We start from the raw sequence: 18773 nt of genomic DNA, 5'->3' as shown, positions 1-18773 counted from the left end.
TAAACCCATGCATATATGGTCAATTCACTTAATACAAAGGAGCCAAGAATATACAGTGGAGAAAGGATAGTGTCTTAGTGATGGGGAAACTGGACAGCCGTGTATAAAAGATGAAACTGGGCCACTGTCTTACATGACACACAAAAATTAACTCAAAATGGATTAAAGACTTGAATATAAGACCTGAAACCATAAAAGTCCTAGAAGAAAACACAGAGGGTAAGCCCCTGGACATGGTGATGATTTTTTGGATTTGACACCAAAAGCAAAACCAACAAAAGCAAAAAAATAAACACGTGGGACTACACAGCAAACTACAGAAGCACAGCAAGGACCATCAACAAAATGAAAAGGCAGTGGGAGAAAATATTTGTAAGTCATCTATCTGGTAAGGGTTTCATATCAAAATACATAAAGAACTCGTACAATTCAATAACACAAAAACAATCTGATTAAAAAACGGGCAGAGGATCTGAATAGACATTTTCCCAAAGTAGACAAAAGATGGCCAATAGACACATGAAAAGATGCTCAACATCACTCATCAGCTGGGAACGGCAAATCAAAACCACAGTGAGACCTCACACCTGTTAGCATGGCTGTTATCAAAAAGAGAAGAAATAATAAGTGTTAGTGAGAACACGGAGAAAAGGGAACCCTCGTGCACTGTTGGTGGGGAATGTAAATTGGTGCAGCCACTATGGAAAACAGTATGCAGTTCCCTTAAAAAAACTAAAATTAGAATTACCATGTGATCCAGCAATTCCACTTCTGGGTACTTATTTGAGGAAAACAAACACACTCACTCGAAAAGATAGATACACCCCCATGTTCACTGAAGTGTTATTTACAATAGTCAAGATATGGAAAACAACCTAAGCGTCCATCAGTGGATGAATGGATAAAGAAGATGCGGTATATATATACTGTGTAATGTTATTTGGCCATAAAGAAGCACGAAATCTTGCCATTTGTGACAATATGGATGGACCTCAAGGGCATTGTATTAAGTGATATAAGTCAGAAAGAGAAATACCGTATGATCCCATTTATATGTAGAATCTTTATTAAAAAAAAAAAAAGCTCATAGATAGAACAGATGGATGCTTGCCAGAGTTGGGGGTTGGAAGATGGGTGAAATAGGTAAAGGGGGTCAAGAGACACAAACTTTCAGTTATAAAATAAACAAGTCATGGGGATTTAATGTATTCCATAGTGACTATAGTTAATAATACTGTATGGCATATTTTAAAGTTGCTAAGAGAGTAAGTCTTAAAAGGTCTTATCACAAGAAAAAATTCTGTAACTATGGTGGTGACTGTTAACTAGATTTTTAGTGCTGATCATTTTGTAATATATATAAATATGGAATTATTATGTTTTATACCTGAAACTAATATAATGTTGTATGTCAATTACATCTCAATTTTAAAAAATCTTTTGCCTGTTTTAAAAAAAAATTGTATGTCTTTTTATTATTTAATCAACAGAACTCTTTATATAGTCTAGATACAAAGTCTCTATCAGATATATAATTTGCAAATATTTTTCTCCCAGGCTGTGGCTTGTGTTTTCATTTTTTTTTTTTTTTCTTTTATGCTGTCTTCTGAATCACAGAAGTTTTTACATTTGACAGAATCCAATTCGATTTCTTCTTTCACGGATTGTGCTTTTGGTGTATAGCGAAGAACACTTTGTCCAGCCCAAGGTCATAAAGATTTTCTTCTGTATTTTCCTCTAGAAGTGGTAGAGTTTTAGCTCTTATACTGAAGTCTCTGATCCATTTTTTAAAAAGATTTTATTTACTCATTTGAGAAAGAGAGCACCAGTGGGGCGGGGAGGAAGGGCAGAGGGAGTGGGAGAAGCAGATTCCCCGCTGAGCAGGGAGCTGGACACAGAGCTCCATCCCAGGACCCTGAGATCATGACCTGAGCCAAAGGCAGATGCTCAACAGACTGAGCCACCCAGGTGCCCCGTCTCTGATCCATTTTGACTTAATATTTATGTATGGGATGAGATTTAGATTGAGGTTTTTTGCTGATTGTGCAGAAAAGAGTTATCAAAGCAGACCTGAGACAGCTATCCTTAGAAAGCCTGCTTGCAAGGTTGGCCCTTGGCTGGTGTCTGGAAACTTAATTTCAGGATTGTTTCCACCATTTCCAGAACTGATAAGAGGGGCTCACTGTGCCTGAACTGTTTGCACAAACAGTGTGGTTTATGCTGAGTACCTGCTTCCTTCTGGGAGTCTGGAATTTTGGAACATGCTAGAAACAAGTGCCTACCTGACCAGTCCCCAGTAAAAACCTAGACCACCATGGCTCGAATGAGCTTCCTGGGTAGAGAGCATTTCACACGTGTTGTCAGAACACTGTTGGAGGAGTTCAGCACATCCCATGTGACTCTCCTGGGAAAGAGGACCCTTTGCAGCCTGTGCCTGGTTTCCTCCAGACCTCACCCCATGTACCTTTCCCTTTTGCTGTAGTAAATCAGAGCCATGAGTACAACTATGTTATGAGTCCTGTGAGTCCTCCGAGTGGATCACTGAATGTGGGGGTGATCTTAGGGACACTGTTGAAAAGACTGTCTTTCCTTCCTTGAAATGTCTTGTCACCTTTGTCAAAAGCAATTTGTAAATGTAAGGATTTATTTCTGGATTCTGTTCTGTTCCATTGCCTATCCTTATGTCCATACTACATTATCTTGATTGCTGTGGATTTATAGTAAGTTTTGAAATCCGATAGCATAAATCCTCCCAACTTTGTTCTTTTTCAAAATTATTTGGCTTCTAGGTCTTTTGCATTTCCATATAAATTTTAGGAACAGTTTGTCAATTTCTACTAAAAAGTTCACTGGGATTTTGACTGGAACTGCATTGAATTGATCAATTAGGGAGAATTGACACCTTAACAATAGTGAATCGTCTAATGCGTAAACATGGACTGTCTCTCCGTTTAATATGCACTATTTTGTAGTTTTCAGTGTACAAGTCTAATGCTTCTTTTGTTAAATTTATTTCAAAATATTTTACTCTTTTTCATGCTATTGTGAATGAAATTGTTTTCTTAATTTCGTCTTAAGAGTGCTCATTGCTGGTAGTGGAGATAAAATTGATTTTTGTGGACTGAATTGTATCCTGTGACCTTGCTGAATGTATTAGTTCTAGTATGTGTTTTGTGAATGCCTTGGGATTTTCTACATACGAGATTATGTCAACTATGAATAAAGACAGTTTTACTTCTTCCTTTCCAATCCAGACGCCTTTAATTTCTTTATTTACCTATTGCCACTGGTTTGAAGTTCTAGTACAGTAGTGATTAGAAGTGGCAAAAATGGATGTCTTTGCCTTGTTCCTGATCATAATGGGGAAGCATGTCTTTTCACCACTAGTATGATGTTAACTTTGGGTTTTCGTAGATGCTTTTTATGGAGTTTTATAAATTCTCTTCTGTTCCTAGTTCATTGAGAATTTTTATCATGAATCTGTGTTGGACTTTTTTTGTATCTATTGAGAGGGACCATGTCGTTTTTATCCTATTTCCTATTAATATGGTGTGTTACAGTAATTGATTTTCAGATATTAAACCAACCTTGCAATCCTGGGATAAGTCCCACTTGGTTGTGGTATATAATCCTTGTTAAATGTTGCTGGGTTCGGCTTGCTAATATTTTGTTGAGGATTTTTGCATACATATTCATGAAGGATGTCGGTTTATTGTTTTGCTTTCTTGTGATGTCTTCCTCTGGTCTGGATCCGGGTAAGACTAGACCTCATAGAATGAGCTGAGGAGCATTACCTCCTCCTCTATTTTCTTAGCCATTTCCTTTCCAGGGGATAATTTATGGTCTTTTTGGGTGGCTGGGAGCAGTTCTCTTTTCTCTTCTCAAAGCTAATTCTTTGCAGGGGTGTCTTAAGATTCATGTCTGGCAGCTCAGTTTATCAGCTACGTCCCAGGTCCATTTACTGGCAGGAGTGGCTCAAGATAGGCCAGGTGCATCTCGGAGACATCTTACCTGGTCACATCTGGCCCTCACATCCGCAAGTGAACCCTTAGAACTTCCTTATGGGGTATGGGAGGTCTGCTCCCTTGGTAGCTGGGCAGCTTGGCTGAAGGCACTTTTTCCCCCCTTCTCTTCTAACAGAGTAGCTACGAACCACAAGGTACGGGAGCAGGTGCGCCTGGAACTGAGCTTCGTGAACTCAGACCTGCAGATGCTCAAGGAAGAGCTGGAGGGGCTCAACATCTCAGTGGGAGTCTACCAGAGCACAGAGTAAGTGGGGGCAATGCTTATTCTAGTTACTTTCTGAGCCTCAAAACGTGCCATATCGGGATGGTGCCCAGACAGACCTGAGGATGTGGCCGACCCCGCTTTGGGAAGAGAGGGATTGACCAGGTTGAGGATTGAGCATGGTGCAAGAGTCAAGGGATGAGCAGATGGAGTTTGTTGAAAATACCTGGGGAGTTGGACAAAAAGGTATCCAATTGTCCTTGGACCCTTGCAACATAGTTTTAGGGAAGAGCTGCGTGACTGGGTCCAGGTGAAGAGACGGCATCTCTTACATGGCTGTATCATAAAGATGCCCTGTGCGCACACTTGTGGTTGGATTTGAGAGCCAGCCTGCCAGGTGGGGTCCCACATTGCCCTCCCTTCTTCCCTGTCAGCCTCATCACCATGCACAGGGCCTGACTGAGTCATTCTGTGGATAGGACGCAAAAACACATAAACTGCTTGACAGGATCGTTTACATCAAAGATTAAGGGGACATATGCTAGTTCCCTGAGGAGACACTTCAGAAATGTGCCCCAGTAAATCTTTGAGAAACAGGGGGGCGGAGCAAGATGGCGGAGGAGTAGGAGACCTGGATTTCGTCTCCTCTCAGGAATTCAGCTGGATAGGGATCAAACCATTCTGAACACCTACAAACTCAACAGGAGATCGAAGAAAAGAATAGCAACAACTCTCTGAACAGAAAAGCGACCACTTTCTGGAAGGTAGGACGTGCGGAGAAGTGAATCCAGGCGATATTCGGGAGGATAGACGGCGGGGGAGGGGCCTCCGTCGGCCGCTTCTGGCAAGTGATAGAGCTGCCGAGCACAAAATCGGAACTTTTAGAAGTCTGCTCCGCTGAGGGACGTCACTCTGGTGGCGAAGTGGGGGGTGGAACCCTCGCGGGACAGTGTGGTCTCAGGACCCTCGGGGTCACAGAAAGACCGGGGGTGCCTGAGTGCGGCAGAGCTCCCAGGTATCGGAGCAGGGAAGCCGGCTGCAGAGACGGAGCCGAGGCGCGGGCTCTCAGCTCGGGGTTGCTATAAACCGTGATCCGCGGCACAGTCAGGCCACTGCTCCTCCAGCAGGGACCCAACAAGCGGCAGATCCGGGGAGACTCACCTTCTTCCCCCGGGAGGAGAGGTGCGGGAGCGCACCGCGGGGATCTGCTGGGTTTGGAGACTCCACAGGGGGTCGGGTGCCAGATAGAAAGGCGCGGTCACAGGCCGGGTGAGCATGGAGTGTGGCCGGAGACCGGGGAGACGGGAGTGACTGCTTTTCTCTGGGGGCTCGCTGAGGAGCGGGACCCCGAGTTCTCGGCTCCGCCGGGGCGGAGACTGGGAGGCCGCCATTTTCACTCTCCGCCTCCAAAGCTGTACGGAAAGCTTGCAGGGAACAAAAGCTCCGGAGAGCAAACCCGAGCAGATTACTTAGCCCGGACCTGCAAGGGCGGGGCAATTTTGCCTCCGGCAAAGACATTTGGGAACCATGGCAACAGGCCCCTCCCCCAGAAGATCAGCGAGAACAGCCAGCCAAGACCACGTTTACCGATCAATGAGAACGGAGAACTCCAGCGCTAGGGGAACACTGCACATAGAATTCATGGCTTTTTTACCATGATTCTTTAGTCTTTCAAAGTTAATTATTTTTTTTAACTGTCTTTTTTTCTTTTTTCCTTTTTTCTTTTTTTTTGAATTTTTCTTTTTCCCTTTTTCAACCAACATCTTATCAATCCCTTTTTTTAAAAAAAAAAAACATTTTTATTTTTCATTTTTAAAGTCATATTCTATCCCTTCATAGTAGTTACCCATATTTTTGGCATATATATATAAGTTGTTCTCTCTTTAAAATCTTGAGATAGTTTCTTCTAACAGATCAAAATATACTCTAAATCTCTAGTGTATGGTTTTTTCCTACTCCCCTGCCTGATCACATTCTCTCCCTTTTTTCTTTCTTTCTTTTTTTTTTTTTTTAATCCTCTTCTTTCTTTTTTCAAACAACTTATCAAATCCTTTTTTAAAATTTTTTATAATTTCCATCTTTACAGTCATATTCTATCCCTTCATCATATCAACCCTTATTTTTGTACATATATAAGTTTTTCTTTCTTTAAAATTTTGGGAGGGACTTTCTTTTAACAGACCAAAATACACCCAAAATCTAGTGTGTGGCACTGATCTATAATCCAGCCTGATCATATTTGATCACATTCTGTTTTTGTTTTGTTTTGTTTTGTTCTGCTTTTGTTTGTTTTTATCTTTATCTTTTTCTTTTTTCTTTTTTTCTTTCCTTTTCTTTTTTCTCTCTTTCCCTTTCTTTTCCCACTGCTTCAGGTCTTTTCTGATTTGTTTAGAGTATATTTTCTGGGGACGTTGTTACCCTGCTAGCATTTTGTTCTCTCATTAATCTATTCTCCTCTGCACAAAATGACAAGACGGAAAAAATCACCTCAACAAAAAGAACAAGAGGTAGTACCGACTGCCAGGGACCTACTCAATACGGACATTAGTACGATGTCAGATCTAGAGTTCAGAATCATCACTTTAAAGATACTAGCTGGGCTTGAAAAAAACATGGAAGTTATTAGAGAAACCCTTTCTGGAGAAGTAAAAGAACTAAAATCTAACCAAGTCGAAATCAAAAAGGCTATCAATGAGGTGCAATCAAATATGGGGGCGCTAACTGCTAGGATAAATGAGGCAGAAGAAAGAATCAGTGAGATAGAAGACCAAATGATGGAAAATAAAGAAGCTGAGAAAAAGAGAGATAAACAACTACTGGATCACGAGGGCAGAATTCGAGAGATAAACGATACCATAAGACGAAACAACATTAGAATAATTGGGATCCCAGAAGAAGAAGAAAGAGAGAGAGGGGCAGAAGGTATAATGGAGCAAATTATAGCAGAGAACTTCCCTAATTTGGGGAAGGAAACAGGCATCAAAATCCAGGAAGCACAGAGAACCCCTCTCAAAATCAATAAAAATAGGTCAACACCCCGACATCTAATAGTAAAACTTACGAGTCTCAGAGACAAAGAGAAAATCCTGAAAGCAGCTCGGGAGAAGAGATATGTAACCTACAATGGTAGAAACATTAGATTGGCAACAGACTTATCCACAGAGACCTGGCAGGCCAGAAAGGACTGGCAGGACATATTCAGAGCACTAAATGAGAAAAATATGCAGCCAAGAATACTATATCCAGCTAGGCTGTCATTGAAAATTGAAGGAGAGATAAAAAGCTTCCAGGACAAACAAAAACTAAAGGAATTTGCAAACATGAAACCAGCCCTACAAGAAATATTGAAAGGGGTCCTCTAAGCAAAGAGAGAGCCTAAAAGCAACATAGACCAGAAAGGAACACAAACAATATACAGTAACAGTCACTTTACAGGCAATACGATGGCACTGAATTCCTATCTTTCAATAGTTACCCTGAATGTAAATGGGCTAAATGCCCCAATCAAAAGACACAGGCTATCAGATTGGATTAAAAAACAAGACCCATCCATATGCTGTCTGCAAGAGACTCATTTTAGACCCAAAGACACCCCCAGATTGAAAGTGAGGGGGTGGAAAACCATTTACCATGCTAATGGACACCAAAAGAAAGCTGGGGTGGCAATCCTTATATCAGACAAATTAGATTTTAAACCAAAGACTGTAGTAAAAGATGAGGAAGGACACTATATCCTACTTAAAGGGTCTATCCAACAAGAAGATCTAACAATTGTAAATATCTATGCCCCTAACATGGGAGCAGCCAATTATATAAGGCAATTAATAACAAAAGCAAAGAAACACATCGACAACAATACAATAATAGTGGGGGACTTTAACACCCCCCTCACTGAAATGGACAGATCGTCTAAGCAAAAGATCAACAAGGAAATAAAGACTTTAAATGACACACTGGACCAAATGGACTTCACAGACATATTCAGAACATTCCATCCCAAAGCAACGGAATACACATTCTTCTCTAGTGCCCATGGAACATTCTCCAGAATAGATCACATCCTAGGTCATAAATCAGGTCTCAACCGGTACCAGAAGATTGGGATCATCCCCTGCCTATTTTCAGACCACAATGCTTTGAAACTAGAACTCAATCACAAGAGGAAAGTCGGAAAGAACTCAAATACATGGAGGCTAAAGAGCATCCTACTGAAGAATGAATGGGTCAACCAGGAAATTAAAGAAGAATTAAAAAAATTCATGGAAACCAATGAAAATGAAAACACAACTATTCAAAATCTTTGGGATACAGCAAAGGCAGTCCTAAGAGGAAAGTATATAGCAATACAAGCCTTTCTCAAGAAACAAGAAAGGTCTCAAGTACACAACCTAACCCTACACCTAAAGGAGCTGGAGAAAGAACAGCAAATAAAGCCTAAACCCAGCAGGAGAAGAGAAATAATAAAGATCAGAGCAGAAATCAATGAAATAGAAACCAAAAGAACAGTAGAACAGATCAACGAAACTAGGAGCTGGTTCTTTGAAAGAATTAACAAGATTGATAAGCCCCTGGCCAGACTTATCAAAAAGAAAAGAGAAATGACCCAAATCAACAAAATCATGAATGAAAGAGGAGAAATCACAACCAACACCAAAGAAATACAAACAATTATAAGAACATATTATGAGCAATTCTATGCCAGCAAATTAGATAACCTGGAAGTAATGGATGCATTCCTAGAGATGTATCAACTACCAAAACTGAACCAGGAAGAAATAGAAAACCTGAACAGACCTATAACCACTAAGGAAATAGAAGCAGTCATCAAAAATCTCCCAAAACACAAAAGCCCAGGGCCAGATGGCTTCCCAGGGGAATTCTACCAAACATTTCAAGAAGAATTAATACCTATTCTTCTGAAACTGTTCCAAAAAATAGAAATGGAAGGAAAACTTCCACACTCATTTTATGAGGCCACCATTACCTTGATCCCAAAACCAGACAAAGACCCCATCAAAAAGGAGAATTACAGACCAATATCCCTGATGAACATGGATGCAAAAATTCTCACCAAAATACTAGCCAATAGGATCCAACAGTACATTAAAAGGATTATTCACCACGACCAAGTCGGATTTATCCCTGGGCTGCAAGGTTGGTTCAACATCCGCAAATCAATCAACGTGATACAATACATTAACAAAAGAAAGAACAAGAATCATATGATCCTCTCAATAGATGCAGAAAAAGCATTTGACAAAGTACAGCATCCTTTCTTGATCAAAACTCTTCAGAGTATAGGGATAGAGGGTACATACCTCAATATCATAAAAGCCATCTATGAAAAACCTACAGCGAATATCATTCTCAATGGGGAAAAACTGAGAGCTTTCCCCCTAAGGTCAGGAACGCGGCAGGGATGTCCACTATCGCCACTGCTATTCAACATAGTATTGGAAGTCCTAGCCACAGCAATCAGACAACAAAAAGAAATCAAAGGCATCCAAATTGGCAAAGAAGAAGTCAAACTCTCACTCTTTGCAGATGATATGATACTTTATGTGGAAAATCCCAAAGACTCCACCCCAAAACTGCTAGAACTCATACAGGAATTCAGTAAAGTGGCAGGATATAAAATCAATGCACAGAAGTCAGTGGCATTCCTATACACCAACAACAAGTCAGAAGAAAGAGAAATTAAGGAGTCGATCCCATTTACAATTGCACCCAAAACCATAAGATACCTAGGAATAAATCTAACCAAAGAGGCAAAGGATTTGTACTCAGAAAACTATAAAATACTCATGAAAGAAATTGAGGAAGACACAAAGAAATGGAAAAACGTTCCATGCTCATGGATTGGAAGAACAAATATTGTGAAGATGTCAATCCTACCTAGAGCAATCTACACATTCAATGCAATCCCCATCAAAATACCATCCACTTTCTTCAAAGAAATGGAACAAATAATCCTAAAATTTGTATGGAACCAGAAAAGACCCCGCATAGCCAGAGGAATGTTGAAAAAGAAAAGCAAAGCTGGTGGCATCACAATTCCAGACTTCCAGCTCTACTACAAAGCTGTCATCATCAAGACAGTATGGTACTGGCACAAAAACAGACACATAGATCAATGGAACAGAATAGAGAGCCCAGAAATGGACCCTCAACTATATGGTCAACTAATCTTTGACAAAGCAGGAAAGAATGTCCGATGGAAAAAAGACAGTCTCTTCAACAAATGGTGTTGGGAAAATTGGACAGCCACATGCAGAAGAATGAAACTGGACCATTTCCTTACACCACACACACAAATAGACTCCAAATGGTTGAAAGACCTCAATGTGAGACAGGAGTCCATCAAAATCCTAAAGGAGAACACAGGGAGCAACCTCTTCGACCTCAGCCGCAGCAACTTCTTCCTAGAAACATCACCAAAGGCAAGGGAAGCAAGGGCAAAAATGAAGTATTGGGACTTCATCAAGATAAAAAGCTTTTGCAAAGCAAAGGAAACAGTCAACAAAACCAAAAGACAACTGACAGAATGGGAGAAGATATTTGCAAATGACATATCAGATAAAGGGCTAGTATCCAAAATCTATAAAGAACTCACCAAACTCAACAGCCAAAGAACAAAGAATCCAATCAAGAAATGGGCAGAAGACATGAACAGATATTTTTCCAAAGAAGACATCCAAATGGCCAACAGACACATGAAAAAGTGTTCAATATCGCTCGGCATCAGGGAAATCCAAATCAAAACCTCAATGAGATACCACCTCACACCAGTCAGAATGGCTAAAATTAACAAGTCAGGAAATGACAGATGTTGGCGGGGATGCGGAGAAAGGGGAACCCTCCTACACTGTTGGTGGGAATGCAAGCTGGTGCAGCCACTCTGGAAAACAGTATGGAGGTTCCTCAAAAAGTTGAAAATAGAGCTACCATATGATCCAGCAATTGCACTACTGGGTATTTACCCCAAAGATACAAAAGTAGGGACCCGAAAGGCTACGTGCACCCCGATGTTTATAGCAGCAATGTCCACAATAGCCAAACTGTGGAAAGAGCCAAGATGTCCATCAACAGACGAATGGATAAAGAAGATGTGGTATATATATATACAATGGAATATTATGCAGCCATCAAAAGGAATGAGATCTTGCCATTTGCAACGACGTGGATGGAACTGGAGGGTATTATGCTGAGCGAAATAAGTCAAACAGAGAAAGACATGTATCATATGACCTCACTGATATGAGGAATTCTTAATCTCAGGAAACAAACTGAGGGTTGCTGGAGTGGGGGGTGGGGTGGGAGGGATGGGGTGACTGGGTGATGGACACTGGGGAGGGTATGTGTTCTGGTAAGCGCTGTGAATTGTGCAAGACTGTTGAATCTCAGATCTGTACCTCTGAAACAATGCAATATATGTTAAGAAAGAAAAAAAGAAGAAGAAGAATGTAGCAGGAGGGGAAGAATGAAGGGGGGGAAATCGGAGGGGGAGAAGAACCATGAGAGATGATGGACTCTGAAAAACAAACTGAGGGTTCTAGAGGGGAGGGGGGTGGGAGGATGGGTTAGCCTGGTGATGGGTATTGAGGAGGGCACGTTCTGCATGGAGCACTGGGTGTTATGCACAAACAATGAATCATGGAACACTATATCTAAAACTAATGATGTAATGTATGGGGATTAACATAACAATAAAAAATTAAAAAAAAAAAAGAAAACACAGATATAAAAGGCCACACATTAAAAAAAAAAAAAAAAAAATCTTTGAGAAACAAATGTCGTAATTCAGAAGCCTCCCCTAGGGAGTGTTTGTGGGCGGCACGGTTTTGAGGCAGGGCCTTCAGAAAAGCTCAGAAAGCCTCCCCAGGGTGAGCTACCTTTGAAAGAGAAGTCCATCTTTACGGAGAAATAACTTTGAGAAGCTCTGTGTGGGGAAGTGAGACTTCTCAAAAGGTGGGTGAGCGCCAGCGGAGACTCAGTCAGTAAACAGTCCTGTGGATTCACAAAAGGATGACATTTGGGAACCCTGAGTCACCTCTGGAGTGTGCTTTTCCTGATTGTCCCCAAGCCTCTTTGTGGCGCGTGGGTGTTTTTCAAGGCCTGAGGGAAAGCGTTAGTGTGTGAAACCTCTCCTCTTCCTTCTGTGACGTCCATGTGTCCTGGCTCGCTCACCTGTGGGCTCCCAGCGTGGTTTTGAACACCTAATCAGAACACCAAATACCCACTGTGGTATTAAATTCTAGCATTCTGCGCAAAGGTCGAAGTTTCTTGAGTAAGTGAGGCAGGGCCCGACTTTGCTGGTAAATGGAGGATGTTTCATATTCCCACTTGCTGTCCTGGAATGCGGGGAGGTCTGTCGTGAGGGCAGCCCGCAGAGACAGGCACGAAGGCCCCTGTGTGATTACAGCGTGGCTCTCGGTGGCCGGGCAGTCCCCTGTGCCATCGGGAAGAGCGGGGAGAGAGATGTGCAGGTTCATAATGACGCCTTGGGGTCGCCTCCGCCCCCTTCCTGTTTTCAAAGCAGATTGTTTCTTTCTAAGCACAGTTGATCTTTAAACATTTCTGCGAGGCAGGCGGGGAAGAAACAGTCTGGCTGGGCAGATGAGAAAACACGAGGCTGGAGGTCATGGAGGGAGTTAACGTTAGTGCAAGGTTGGGGCTGGGGTGCCCTGGCTGCTCTCCACAGTCCCAGGGAGAACAGGCCTTGTCTGCAGCCCCAGTGGAGTGAGGGCAGGAGGATGCTGGGGGGCCCAGAGGAGAGAGGCATGGTCCATGCTCCCTCCCTTCCAGTAGGGTCCGGCTTTCCCTGCAGGCTTTGGGGAAGCCACGCACCCCCACAGTTGGAGCTTGCCTGCTTTTAGCGCAGCCCGTGGTTTTCTCTTGGCCACAGAGACAGTTTCAGCTTACAGCTGCATTGTCCACTCACCCTGCTCAGCATTCCTGGCCTTCTCCCCGGCTGGGCTGAGCGGCCCCAGGAGGTCTCCTGTTACAGGTCAGGGAGCTAAATCCCTGTTTGCAAAACACAGCCCGAGCCCCCTTTACTTCCTGTTGGCCCTGCCCCTGTCCCTAAGAATGTAGGCTCAGGGCATACTTCCAGGGTGACCTGTGGGGGAACTGACTGGTCAGTTGGTGGGGGGGAGCCACGTGGGGAGCAAATAGCTGTCCAGGGCATGACACTGGGCTGGAGCTAGGTGCATTTAGGTGTCCAAAGGGTCCCCGGCCCTCAAGGCCTTCCCCGTGCAGGTGATGGGACACAGAGGGGGATACGCCCCATCAGAGGAGGCCCCCGAGAGCCCAGGATTGGAGGGCCGCAGGAGAGGTAGGACCTGCCCTGGTGAGGAATGGGGGAGGAGAGTGGGGATGGGCGCTGATGAAGGAGGTCCACTGGCAGGGTTTTTGCGCCCAGGTCGGGCAGCAGTGCACACCCCAGGCCCAGACCCTGGGACACAGGAAGTCCTAAGCACAGTCACTCAAAGAAGGGTGGAGATCGGGACCTAGGTCAAGGTGGTAGGCCCTCATGTGTTAGACCGCGTAGTCCAGAAGTCACAGGGTGCTGGGATTGGGCTTAGAACAGAGGCAGGCACATAACCAGAGTCCTCTTTATGGAACATGAAGTAGTGTTTGCGGGACTGGGGTCCGAAGGTGGGGGGGCCCTGAGCTGGGCTCCTGGGCGCAGAGTGGCTGGGATCCTGATGTTCATTACCTTGCTGTGTTCCTTATAGGGAGGCATTTACGGTCCCGCTGATTCCGCTTGGCCTGAAGGAAACCAAGGATGTTGACTTCTCCGTGGTTCTCAAGGTAAATCTCAAAGCAATGGACACTAGACTCACTGTTTAAAAAGACAAACTAGGAATTGTGTATCCCTTGCAAGTGGCCTTAGGCTCAGTGGGCCGAGTGTCAGCTGATTTCTGCAGGGCGCCTGTGGGCCCCTCAGCAAGCCGGAGAACCTTATGCTATCTGTCCTCCTGTGACCTCACACCATCTTTGGTCCCTCCGAGGCTCAGGGGCCCCGGAAGGCAAGTTAGAAACCTGGGCCTGCCCTCCCCAGGAGGCCAAGCTAGAGACGGCCCGTGGAGGATGTGTTTTGGAATTTTAAAATTGTGCCCTATTTTAATTTTTTCTTAAATTTGGAAACCAATTTAGGCCATGTTTATGGGAGAATCGCTAATTTTTCCCCCAACATTTTATTATGAAAATTTCTAAACTTAGAGAAAAACCGAAAGAATTTTGTAGGGAATCCCTATATACTCAGTACCTAGATTGTACCATGAACATTTTGCTAGAGTTACTTAATCACATATTTATCCATCTGTGCATCCCTGTATCGATATACCAATCCATCCTGTTTTTTGTTATATTTCACAGTGAATCGAACGTGTTGGTTCACTATCTTTAAATACTTGAAGAGCTGGGATTTATGGTTTTTTTTTTTTCTCCATGAATTCCTGGGTATCCAGCCTCCTCTCCTCTCTTTCTTCCGTCCTCCTTCTCTCCCTTCTTTTTCTGATTTTTTTCTCTTCTTTTTAAAAAAATAACAGCTTTTTTTTTTTTAAAGATTTAATTTATTTATTTGAGAGAGAAGAGAGCAAGCACGAGCGAGAGCATGAGCAGGGGGGTGGGTCAGAGGCAGAGGGAGAAGCAGACTCCCTGCCGAGCAGGGAGCCCGATGCGGGGCTCGATCCCAGGACCCTGGGATCATGACCTGCGGCAAAGGCAGACACTTAACAGGCTGAGCCACCTAGGTGCCCCCAAAATAACAGCTTTTTAAAAAACCAGTATGGGGCACCTGAGTGGCTCAGTCGGTCTGCCTTCGGCTCAGGTCATGATCCCAGGGTCCTGGGATCGAGCCCTGCATCGGGCTCCCTGCTCCGCGGGAAGCCTGCTTCTCCCTCTCCCACTCCCCCTGCTTGTGTTCCCTCTCTCGCTGTGTCTCTCTCTGTCAAATAAATAAATAAAATCTTAAAAATAAATAAATAAATAAATAAATAAATAAATAAATAAATAACAAACCAGTATCTGGCCTCCTCTTTAACTGTGGGGGTCCCTGGTAAGCAGCTGCACCTGTAGGCCCACCTGTGCCTGAGGGCTGGATGCTGACAATGTGACAGGTGCTGCACTCTAGGCCTGTGGTTCAATGGGGGGGTTCAGGTGGGAATTGGAACAGGTGCTTTGGTGCAGGCCCCCAGAGAGGCCTCACCCCCACTCCAGGGCCAGGAGAGGCCTCCCTGTGCCCGGGATGCCCTCCCCTTCGTCCTCTCCCCAGCCCCGTCATTCTGAGTTTTAACGAATCACCTCCAACATCCATTTAGGAGGAGAAAGGCGACGTGGGGGGGGGAGGTAGCGCCGGTCTCTGAGCCCCCCAGCACAGGCGCGGAACCCCAGGGTCGTGAAAAATGCTTCCAAGTATTATGTTTCTTTGCATAGCAACCCTGTTAGTTGACTCATCTTGGACTAGTTTTCATTTAGAGAAGAAAAAAATTATCCTATGCAGGTTGGGCACTATAAAATCTGACCTTTTAAAAGGAATCGGTTCGTACTTTGAAAGCTGCTACACTTGACCTCCATTCTGGAGCAGAGACCGTTAAGTCTGTTGACTGAAACTCTTTCACTCAGGACCTTTTTGACTGCTGCCTTGTTTACATCTAGGTCCCGGTCCCTGTCACTTTGGGGTTTGTTTTGGAGTTTGAGAAGGGACGTTGATAGTGTCACAGGACTCGGGATCACACGAGATTTGATTTTCTGGGTAGAAAACAACCCAGGAGCTGCAAGCTTTGCACCAACTTTTTCCAGGCTGCCTGAACTTACAGATGTCTATGAGACTCAAGACAGTCCTTGCGTCTGTGGAAACGTCTTTAGGTGCTTTTGTAGAGTGGTTTCTTTTTCTCTTTTTTTTTTTTTTTTTTAAAGATTTTATTTATTTGTCAGAGAGAGAGAGCACGAGTAGGGGGAGCAGCAGGCTGAGGGAGAGGCAGACTCCCTGCTTAGCAGGGAGACTGATGCGGGGCTCAGTCCCAGGACCCTGGGATCATGACCTGAGCCGAAGGCAGACGCTTAACCAACTGTGAGCCACCCGGGCGCCCCTGTAGAGTGGTTTCTTTATGATTCCATTTGTTGCTTGGTGCCAGGGTTGCAAGAGTGCAGGCGGGTTAGAGGGAGACTTGGAGCAGCTTGGAGATTTCATGGGCATCTGTAAGGATCCAAACGTGTCACGTGCTGGATTCCACATTAAACTCAGCGGGGAAAAAAAAAAAAATCACATGTTGCGGGCACAGCCAAGTGCTATTCAGCTGAGGCTTCCAACCATGTCATTTTAGCCTAAAAGGGACTCTTCAAATGTCAGTCATACGAAAATGAGAACGTCTGGGGACGTTCTGTTTTCTCCTTCCTGCGTTGTGTGCTGGAGAGTCCCAGGCAGGTGCTGCAGGAGACCTCGGCCAGCTTAGTGAGGACAGCTCCAAGTGCGGCTTGTCTAGCGCCTCCCTGTGCATCCGTGTGACACTTTGTGGTCAGTAAAGCTTCACGCTGTGCTTTTTCATGAAAAGATACCGTCAAGGGGCGCCTGGGTGGCTCAGTCAGTTAAGCGTCTGCCTTCAGCTCAGGTCATGATCTCAGGGTCCTGGGATCGAGCCCTGCTTTGTGCTCCCTGCTCAGCAGGGAGTCTGTTCCCCGCCCCCTCCATTCTTTCCTGCATGTGCGCTCTCTCTCTTTCTCATCTTTTCAAAAAAAAGGCACCATCAAAATAAATTCCCTTTCCAGAGAATTCAAGTTGGTTGGGTAGGTTTTTTATTTTTTGGCCTTCAAATACAGCTTTATTTATTTATTTTGATTAAGAATAGGATTGTAAAACATTCGGAAAAATAGCAACACATGAAAAGATCCCTCCCAGCCCCAACACCCCTCCCTGCTGAGCTCAGTAACCTGCTCAGCACTTAATCTTTGGACACTGGGGCTCTTCCTCTAATCAGGGACCTGACTCATGAGGGTGTGTGACTCATCCCCTCCCCTCTGTTAGGGCTTTGAGTGGTGTCTGCTGGTGGTAGGTGATGAACAGGGTGGCTGTTAATCTCATTCTTTCTGTCAGTGCTTGCTGTCGTCTGTGGCCCACCACTGAGCATCTGCACGCTTCACCCAGTGTTCTCTTTGGATACATTTCTAGATGTGGATTTGGTAGGTGGGAGATATATATGACCTACTTACCCACCAGAAGGGGTCCCGCCTTCATTCCTACCCCTGTGTGTGACCGCCTGTCTTCCTGCACCTTACGTTACGCTGGCTATCATTCACCGTTTGGACTTTTTTATGGGATCTTTTTGATTTTTGTGGAATCAGGCAAAATAATAACATTACGGTTTGCATTTCTCTGATCAGTACTAGAGTTGGATACATTCTTGTGTATGTTTCTTTGCCCTTTACCGCTTTTGCTTGATTTCAAAATGACTGTTCCTGCCCTTCGTCTGCTTTTCCACAGTTTTGCTGTTATTTCTTATAAGAGTTCTTTTACATATGAAGGGTATTAACCCTTGGTTCCTTGGTTTATATATATTGCAGATATTTCTCTCAGTGCATTCTCTCCTTAATTTAACTTGTTATACAAGCAATAACCAGTTTAAAAAGTATAATATATCTGGTTTTGCCACTAAGATTTTGTGTTGTTGAATTTACTAATCCCTCCCTTTACAGTTCTGCCTCGATGTTCAGAAAGGCACCGTGCATACCAAGATGGCATAAATATTTTGCTATTATTTCTCCCAACTGTCTTGTTTCAAATGTTTTTGCATCAAATCTTTAATCTATCTGGCATTTGTTTTGGGGGTAAAATATGAGGTATAGGGTTATAACCTTTTATTTTCACCAAATGGGTAGCCAGTTTCCCCTGAACTCTATGTAAAGAAGCCATCTGTGGTGCTGGATGGTGTCCGTTTCCCTCTGTGACCGCCCCCCCACCCCCTGCATCTACCCTCCTCCATCCTGCTCTGCACCAGGGAGGCCGCAGCAGGCTGGAGGGGCTAGGAGAACAGGGACATTTATTCTCCAGGCTGCTCAGCTGGCTTCCTTTTGTATTCCTGGCGGGGAGGGCCTGGTGGCTTTGGGTGCCTACCTCAGGTAGCCATCTCTCCGGGTTTTCAAAGCTCCTTCTCCTTCTTGACCCTTTAGCTCTGGGGTTCTAATGGCCCTGAAGGTTCTGCACCATCCCTGTGGTTTCCCTTAACCCTGCCCACACCACTGTATTAGCCCTTTCCTTAAATTCACATCGGGCATGCCGTCCGTGGGTGCCACCTTCTTCCTGTCTGGACCTGCTGGGTGCTCTAGCCTTTCCCACTTCTGTAGAATGCTGGCTTTTGTTAAGACACCTGATTCTTCAGTCTACTTCCGTCTGTTTCTGATCCATGCCTGGTTTCGTTGTCTATCCATTGCTCACTGTTTAATCCCTATGTGTTTTAATAGCACATTAGGGCAAGCCTCCTTTATGACCATGCTTTTCCAAATGTTCTTGGCTTTTCTCCCACATTTTTACTTCCATATTTTGTCAA

The 18773-nt window shown here is 44.1% G+C and overlaps 1 protein-coding gene across 2 annotated transcripts in view; it reads left to right on the top strand.

Annotated features, from left to right (window-relative positions):
- RHPN2 (rhophilin Rho GTPase binding protein 2) overlaps window positions 1-18773 on the top strand; it is a 64107-nt gene that overhangs the window by 21741 nt on the left and 23593 nt on the right. For both annotated transcript variants that reach the window (XM_078063462.1, XM_078063461.1), the window contains exons 3-4: window positions 4141-4269; window positions 13965-14040. In XM_078063462.1, the coding sequence (XP_077919588.1) occupies window positions 4141-4269; window positions 13965-14040 (205 nt within the window). The remainder of the gene's footprint in view (window positions 1-4140; window positions 4270-13964; window positions 14041-18773) is intronic.

This window comes from Halichoerus grypus, chromosome 15, assembly GCF_964656455.1.
Source record: "Halichoerus grypus chromosome 15, mHalGry1.hap1.1, whole genome shotgun sequence".
Lineage (NCBI taxonomy): Eukaryota > Metazoa > Chordata > Mammalia > Carnivora > Phocidae > Halichoerus > Halichoerus grypus.
This window is presented reverse-complemented; position numbering and strand designations above follow the sequence as displayed.